This window comes from Macrobrachium nipponense, chromosome 40 (genome assembly GCF_015104395.2).
Source record: "Macrobrachium nipponense isolate FS-2020 chromosome 40, ASM1510439v2, whole genome shotgun sequence".
NCBI lineage: Eukaryota > Metazoa > Arthropoda > Malacostraca > Decapoda > Palaemonidae > Macrobrachium > Macrobrachium nipponense.
In genome coordinates, this window is record NC_061101.1 from 20,418,492 (window position 1) to 20,427,577 (window position 9,086).

General features: G+C 39.0%; 1 protein-coding gene across 1 annotated transcript in view; it reads right to left on the minus strand.

Moving 5' to 3' along the window:
- Positions 1–6,562: 6,562 nt before the first annotated feature.
- Positions 6,563–9,086, minus strand: part of LOC135212312 (uncharacterized) — a 28,265-nt gene continuing 25,741 nt past the window's right edge. The window contains exons 6-7 of the mRNA XM_064245730.1: positions 7,891–8,099; positions 6,563–6,787 (exon numbers count right to left, since the gene is read on the minus strand). Coding sequence (XP_064101800.1) covers positions 7,900–8,099 — 200 coding nt within the window. The 3' untranslated portion in view covers positions 6,563–6,787; positions 7,891–7,899. The remainder of the gene's footprint in view (positions 6,788–7,890; positions 8,100–9,086) is intronic.

The following is a 9,086-nucleotide window of genomic DNA, read 5'->3' on the forward strand; positions in this document are numbered from 1 at the left end:
ATAGAAAACGAAAGTCTTAACATGAGTTTCATAGTATGTCTTGAGAAGATCTGAAATACTGAGAAATGTTGATGTACACAGAAATGTTAAAAAATGAAGAGTTGGTAAACCTTTCAATCTGGGTATAAAGCGGTGTTTTGATAGACGTTAAAATGCAGAACTTAAACACTCCTTTTACTGTACGAATGGCACCAATTCTCTCTCTCTCTCTCTCTCTCTCTCTCTCTCTCTCTCTCTCTCTCTATTTTTTTTAGGCATGGTACACTTCTAGCACTTCCGCCGATTGACGAGGAAACGATTCGTCGATTCAAGGAAGTACTAATCTGAAGGAATGTGAATAACTTTTCCTCATTCCTAAGAAACTTGGCCGAAGATAAAAAGAATAAATGTAGACTGACTCAGAGTCTGAACAAAGAGATAGTCTGTGGAAGTAATGCTGTTGACTTCGATATGAATCTCTCTCTCTCTCTCTCTCTCTCTCTCTCTCTCTCTCTCTCTCTCTCTCTCTCTCTAAGCATGGTACACTTCTAGCACTTCCGCAGGAAAATAGTGGTTTTGAATGCGATGATTTTCATTAACTTACTGAGAAGCTGAAAGCTGCTGCATTTCCTAAGACGATAGAGAAAGGCATCGCGCGAAAATGACAGTGACAGAAACGTCGAAGATGGTGTCATCTTCTTGGGGATGTGACTGACGGGGGTGATGGGGGTATTTATAGTCTCTTGCTGGATTGTGACAGTGGCGCTGAAGAAGTCAGATGGTGAACTTTATTCATTTTTAGTTTTCTGCAAAAGGAAACTATTGAGACGGTCATTTGTCTGTCCGTCCGATGGTTTTCTGTCCATCATCAGATCCAAAACACCACTGTGGCTAGAGGGCTGCATACTAGTATGTAGATCATCCACCCTTCAGTCACCAAACATACAAAATTGGAGCTCTCTAGTCTCAGTAGTATTTATTATATTTAAGCTTAAAGTTAGACACGATCGTGCGTCTGGCAACGCTATAGGACAGGCCACCCAGGCCGACTGAGAGGTCCATGGGCCGTGGCTAAGCGTTTCCTACAGCATTATACGCTGTACATAAAGCTCGATTGCGCAGGAGAAACTTCGGCACATGTTTTACTTGTTCATAGGACAGGCTACCCTGGCCGACTGAGAGGTCCATGGGCCGTGACTGAGTTTCCTATAGCATTATACGCTGTACAGAAAACTGGATTGCGCAGGAGAAACTTCGGCGCATGTTGTACTTGTTCGCGTTACGAAGAAAACATATAGGGTTCCTTTTAACCGTTTTTTTTTTTTTTTTTTTTTTTTTTTTTTGCACGTTTTTTTTTTTTTCTTTTAGTTTGGATGAGGGAGAGAAAGAGGCTTCTAAACATTTGCTCATCCGCTGCCGAAATCTTTTGACCATTACGGTATATATGGTTTCGCATCTCATGCAGTTGGTCGTTGTTGCATTTTTCAGTGTTCCGCAGAAATAGAATACATCGCGCAGAATTCATATTTGTCCTTATATGTAGAATTTTTTTATTTTTTTCGCTCTTTGGTCGGTATGAGTGAAGGTAACTTTGTCATATGAGTGAAGGCAACTTTGTCATATGAGTGAAGGCAACTTTGTCATATGAGTGAAGGCAACTTTGTCATATGAGTGAAGGCAAGGTCTAGAGAGTCTAGACCTTGAGTGAAGGCATATTTGTGTACGTAATATTTTATAGAGATAAATTTTGAAATCCGAAGGGGACTCACGTTCTGCAGACGATATCTTGTGTTTCTTAATACTATTCATATTTTCATAGAACTTCATGCAATGTCTAAGTTTCTGTATCAAATTTCAGACTGTAGAAGGGGACTTCCATAAACGTTACAAGATAACTCGCCATCTGGTATGCCAACTAAAAACTTCGTTCTTGATATGTGGATTTTTGAGGTCAATGGATTAAAGGCTTAGGTCAGGTTACGAAGTCGTTGGGGGATGTGGGGGTGGTGGGGGGGGGGAGGACTTTTCCCATGTTTTCGTATTTACGTATTTACTTCATGAACGTGAGTTTAGGTCATGATGACGTTCAAGTGTCATCCCCGTCGGAGGTGAGTGCCGTCAGTACACCTCATACGGTCGACGGTGGGCATTACTTAAGGTTCTTTGCAGCGTCCCTTCGGACCTTAGCTGCAACCCCTTTCGTTTCTTTTACTGTACCTCCTTTCATAATCTCTTTCTTCCATCTTACTTTCCTTAACCCTCTCCTAACAATTGATTCATAGTGCAATTGCGAGGTTTTCCTCCTGTTACACTTTTCAAACTTCTTACTGTTCATTTCCGTGTCAGCGCTGAATGACCTCATAAGTCCCAGTGCTTTTGGCATTTGGCCTAAATTCTATATCCATTCAATTCAATACAAGTGTCACGTCATTTATTCCAGGTGCTTTGAGAGAAGCAAGCTTTAAAATAACTATACTTGACAAAAGGTTGACTTTTCGAAATTGAAATATCTTGTAAACATTATTTTTGGTCGCGCACTTGAGGTCGTCCGACAGATTTTGTTGTAGATCATTTGCGACGACTCTCTCTCTCTCTCTCTCTCTCTCTCTCTCTCTCTCTCTCTCTCTCTCTCTCTCTCTCTCTCTCGACGTCGTACGCAATTCCTTTCCGTCTCTTGGAATGTGTGGGAGCACCATTTAGCTTAAGCCCGATAAATCATCCAGTGATCGCCGTTGAGAAAGGAGGTTCTTGGAGGTTCTTTGGAATCGACCTCGGCCCATGAGGCCTTATGGCATCGGTGACCTCAGCCCCATGACTTGCTCTTAAAACAATTAGGACGCGTGGCTTACTTGCTGCGTCGACGATTGTTGACTGTTGTTCTTTTGAACAAGAAGTGAAAAGAACACATTTCAAGTAGCACAACGTATAATAGGTTCAAAGCGGAGATATGCTATACTGGGTCATCATTACTGGTGCTGTGCAACATACTTCTCGGTAGGAATAAAACGGTAATCGCCATCGTCTTCAAATTATATAGGAACATGTCACGTGTCCGAGATGAATAGCAATGCCAGTTTATTTTTCCTTAAATTATTGTTTTATTTATTTATTCCTTTTTGTGAAAAGTGGTCGAATGGATTTGAAAAAGGAGGAAGCCTAAGGATGTTCAAGCAAGAATCAAAGACTTTATCTTCACGTTGCAACGTACATTTTGCATGAATTAAAAAGCTGTTCTGCAAAGGAAAAGTTTCATTTTAACTCGGTTGTGTTTTCACAGATTGCTCAGTATCATAATAATGACGCAACATGGCGGGTAAAATTGTTCTGCACAACGAAGAAAATAACTTGTCATAACTGGGTTTCGGGGTAAACAATCCACTGAGGGGTAAGAGATGTGTATTTCTGGTGATAGAAGTTCACTCTCGACGTGGTTCGTAAGTCCCGTAAAGCCGCTGGTCCCGTTGCTGAATAACCACTGGTTCCAGGCATCGTAAAAACGCCATACAAACAGCTATCAGTCTTCTTCACAGTCATACGATTGATGTCGCAGGTTCAGGGCAAACTTCACATCATACCGCAGACTCACAACTGCGACATGACAATCAGTCAGTTTCGCTGGGTCGTCGCTGTCATAAAATGACGAACTCCCTAGCAGGGTTAGCAAAGGCCTTTCTATTCCCCCTCGTATGAGTTGAGTTGAATATAAAATTTAGGCCAAAGGCCACGCACTGGGATCTATGAGGCCATTCAGCGCTGAAATGGAAATTGACAGTGAAAGGTTTGAAAGGTGTAACAGGAGGAAAACCTCAAAGCCGTTGCGCTACGAATCAAGTGTTCGGAGAGGGTGGAAAGTAAGAAGAAAAAGTACCTGAAAGGAGGTACAGTAAAAGGAACGAAAGTTGTTGCAGCTAGGGGCCGAATGCACGCTGCAAAGAACCTTAAGTGATGCCTACAGTGGATCGCATGAGGTCCACTGACGGAACTACCTTCCTACGGGGCCCCCTAGTATGGAGTTTTGCCTACCATTTCAGTCTATGCGTCTTTGTTTTGCTGTGTACTCACCTTGGAGATGGCCCACCCACTCCAAGTGACCCTTTTGCCCTTTTCCGCTCTCCCAATCTTTTATGGTACGAATTTTTGCCTTCGTCGTTTTCTTTGTGATTCTCCCTTGTGGGAGACTCGGCTAATAGAGACATCGGGAGGAAGGAGAGACGCTTGATCTGAGGAGTAGCTACCAAGAAGAAACGAGTGAACAGTAGCGCCGAAGTTTCTTGGGCCCAATCGAGTTTGCTTTACAGCCACTACAGCGTATAATCAGGGCCACCGAAAGTAGATCTGTCTTTCGGTGGTCTCGATATGTTGCTGTATGAGCCGCGGCCCATGAAACTTTCACGACGGCTTGGTGGTGGACTATCCTACATCGTTCCCAGAAGACGGTTATGTCTGCCTTTAACCTCAAATAAAATAAAATCTACTGTGGTTAGCGGGCTGCAATTTGGTATGTTTAATGATTGAAGGGTGGATGATTCAACAATGCCAATTTGCAGCCCTCTAGCCTCAACAGTTTTTAAGATCTGAGGGCGGACGGAGAGACAAAGCGGGCACAAAGGAGCTCCGGAGGAGGAACGCCCAAACGTTGGGTAAGCATGGCGCCATTCATACCGAATTCCTTTTTCTCGTGAACGGTGTTTGTTCTCCATTCAAGGGCCGAGACGCTGGATAACGTAACTCCTTGGTCATCTGGGATTACGATACCTACAGACGAATGAAGTTACGGTGGCCTACTGGCATAGAGAAGGAAAGCCTTCCTCGGCCAAACTTGCGTCTCTCGGGTCACTTTTATGTAAGCGTTGCGTAAGCTCTAAAAAAAAAAAAAAAAAAAAAAAAACACATTCTTTTTCGGTCCAGTGGTGCGTGGAAAGATGCCAGAAATCGTAACTAAGTACAACCTCTTAGTTTCGTTCATTAGGATTTCACTTAAAAGGTTTTTGGTAATGAACTTGAACAGTTATGACATAATACCCGCAGAACTAATCATGTATACATAAATTTATCAGGAAAATTCACGTGGGACGCTAGTGTGCCATATTGAATTAATTGGAAAACGGGGTACCTGTTTTTTTTGTAGGTATTATTGGTATATGTGTTTAATGGAATGCCTACTTTTAGATTCACTTCTAATTAGAATTATATATGAATTCACTCGTAGAAATAATCTCTCTCTCTCTCTCTCTCTCTCTATTATTATATTCTATAATAATATATATAAAATATTATATATATATATATAAATGTATATATATATATATATATATATATATTAAATTATATATATATATATATATATATATAGATAGATAATATATATCTATATATAATATATATATTATATATATATTATATATATAGTATATATATATCATAATGTGTGTTGATTTATGTGTTTAAGAGGATATCAACTTTCAGAATAACTGTAAATTTAGACGTGTGCATGAATGAAAACGCTGAAAAAACTCTCTTTCTATTTTATATATATATATATATATATATATATATATTATATATATATATATATTATAATTATATATAAACCATATACATTACATATGAATAACTTGATCACGAAGTATATAAAACGTGATGCTATGTATAAATAAAGGTTTTTGCTATCTCTCTTTTCATTTTTCCTTCGTGGCAAAAACCTGACTTTATAGTTTCTATATATATATATATATATATAACTTATATATATATATATATTATATCTATATATAGATATATTATATATATATTCTATATATGTCATATCTATTATTAAATTTATGCAGGTAATTTACATTGGTCAGTGTACCTTTTAGGTCTTTTCGTCGTCGGTCGATTGACTATAATTGCAAGCCAACATTGCTCGCTTGTATCTAGTGTTCTCTCTGTGTTTTTGCTCAAAGCACGTGTTAATTTTTTATTTAATTGATGATTCTCAGTCAAATATTTTCCAAGTGATTTGCTTTATTAAAGGCAAAAATAATACAAGCACTTCAGAGCCAACTACTGTAATTAAACATTTAACATCAAACCATTAAACTGAACAAACAATTGAAGCTCTGCTGAACATGTCATGTGCGAATCATGTTTTCCCAAAACCATTTGTCAGACTGGAGGACCGAGACACTGTGGATCTCTCTTTATGACATCTGTATCTAAAGATTTAATTAATAGTGGATTATCTTTAATTACGCAGTATATATATATATATATTCTATATATATATATTATATATATATATATGGATGGTATTATAATATATATAATGTATATATATATATAAATATTAATATATATATATATAATATATATAATATATATATATATAGATATATATATATATATTATAGAATATATATATTATATTATATTAATATAAGGATAGTATTTAATTAGTAATAACATATAACATATATATTAAATATATAAGTATATATATATATTTAATATATAAATACATATATTATATATTATATTATATATATATATATATAGATATATAATATATATATATATATATAAATACAGTATGCTGGTGGATATATTAATAAGAAGCATCGGCAAAGAAAGGAATTAGATTTTAATAAGTGGCAATATGTGACTTAAAAGACTTCCTAACAGCTGGATGTAGATCGTATCGTTTCGTGTGCGCCGATGAACGTATCTCGTAAGATGGGCGTTATGCTTCTTTATTAGTATCGAGGCGCCCCATTTGGAGTGGCTGGTTCGTCCTGGAGCGAAGGTCACGTTGCAGAGTGAATTGCATCTGAAAGTATGGGAAAGATCATGTTAAGCAACCATTTTGTCTCACTTCTCATTTTGCCTACAAAGGTGACAACCGACATTTTCCTTCGTTTAACTGAGAGTAACCAGGTGCCTTTTTCTCCATTTCCAAATAATAAACTGTCCCGTGTGGGATAGTGCCGTCCGTGCACCTCATGCGGAGCATTGTAGGCATTATTTAATGTTCTTTGCAGGGTTCCTTCGGTCCGTATAGCTGCAACCTCTTTCATTGCTTTTACTGTACCTCCTTTCATATTCTCTTTCTTCCATCATACTTTCCATCCTCTCCTAAACAATTTATTTCATAGTGCAGCTGCTTTGAGGTTTTCCTCCTGTTACACCTTTCAAGCCTTCCTACCATTAATTTCCGTTTCAGCGGTGAATGATCTCAATGGTCACAATGCTTGGCTTTTGGCCTAAATTCCATATTCAATTCAATTCTAAGAAACTACTAAAGACCACTTTCCTCTTCGAACCCCTTTTAGTTTTGCTTGCGGGACTCTTTGTTTGACTTTGTATGTGTCAAAAGTAAGAACTCGCATTTATCCACATATTTTTTACTACAATTTCCTTTTTATTTTTTATCCTTCAAAAGTCGGTCAGCCTTTTGTTCGCTTTTACTTATTTTCGTCTGCTTCTATAAGTACTAATGAGGTTTCCCCTTCTAATTTCCCTGTAGGTTGATATCCCCAAGATTATTCTGATCTTGAGTCGAAAATGCAAGGCCGTTGCAAGTAATACCACTAAACATCATACGTTGCCCAGTCTCAACCTATTTTGGCCCATGCACCCTTTAAACCTATGTTAAAATGTATAATAAAATCTACAATAATAAAATCTGAGTGGATGTTTCTTGTTTGTCCGTCTCGGGTGGGGCCTTGGTTGGGAGACATGACACATCCACCTTCCTCCTGCAAACCTGTTTGTCCGGACCGGGTGGGATAGGTAGGGGATCGGGAGGGTAGGGGAGACACAACACATCCACCCACCTGTCCCGCGCAGCATAGCGGCTAAACATCAAGCTCATCTATATAATAAAAACTAATTGTCTGATTTTCCTCATACTCACTCATATGGCGTTTTTACCTTTTAAAGTTACTGGGGCTTGGGAATCCTGCAGAGCATTGCCTTCGCTTGAGTGCAGTTATCCGTTTTCAGGAGAAAGTTGCTGTCTTTCTTAAGATATCCACAGGTAACACCACCAACCAGCGCCGTGACGACTCCATCAGCCCAGAACGTTGCGCTCATCCCAGAGGCATTTATCCACAGGTCCTCACTGAAGGAGCTGCTTCCCTCTGGGGAATAATTATGTCCGTCGTTATCTTCTAAGCAGTGATAAAGAGAGAGTGTGTGTAGGGGGGGGGGGGTAGGGGGGGCGCATTTGTCGTGTAAAAGAATAATGCATTAGGTGGCAGGATTCGCTCGTGACGTTTGGTTCCGGGAAGCAAATTCCCGAGATGTATACTATAGTAGATTCACATCAACCGTGCATCTGATGTTTAGGCCAGTTCCTTAAGACGCTCCTGATTGGCTGTTGATAAGGCAATCACTGGACTGGAAACTCTCACAGTCCCTCGAGAGTGTTCACATAGGCAGGATGTATGTTCCACCTCTCCTAAGGGAAACTTTTGAAAGACATATCCCTCAGGTGAGGTGGAACATACATCCTACCTATGTGAACTCTCGAGAGAGAATGAGAGTTTCCAGCCCTGTGATTGGTTTACAAACAGCCAATCAGGAGCGTCGTAAGGGACTGGCCTAGACATCAGATGCACGGTTGAGGGAATTTACTATAGTATTGCAGCAGCCCTGATTGCTTGCCATATTCCTAGGTTAGGTTGGGTTAGGTTAGGTTAGTTCTGAAGCGAGGGCTTGGCGGTAATTTTTTGTGTGGGAAACATAATGAGATTATTTTTCAAGAAGATTCTATGGTTAGTTTACAAGATGTTGCGTCCCGCTTTTTCAGGGAAGGTTCGGTACTCGGTTACATTTCGGGAATATGCTTCAGGGAGTCGTATATTTACATTGTCTTACTGAACAAAGAGCTCTCTGCCTTTCAGTGCGTTCTCTGGTCGTTCAGCAAAATGTCAGCTAACCACGAGGAACAGTTAATTTACCTTCAAATGTAGAGATTGTTGTTTTAAACCATATAGTATAATGATAGTCGTTAAATCTTAATGGTTAATCTTCAACTATTTATTTAGTCATCTTGGTGTATTGCAAGAAAATGATCAGAGATTCTGATTTTCTCGTTAGGAAAGCAGATCTACTTGTAATTAATC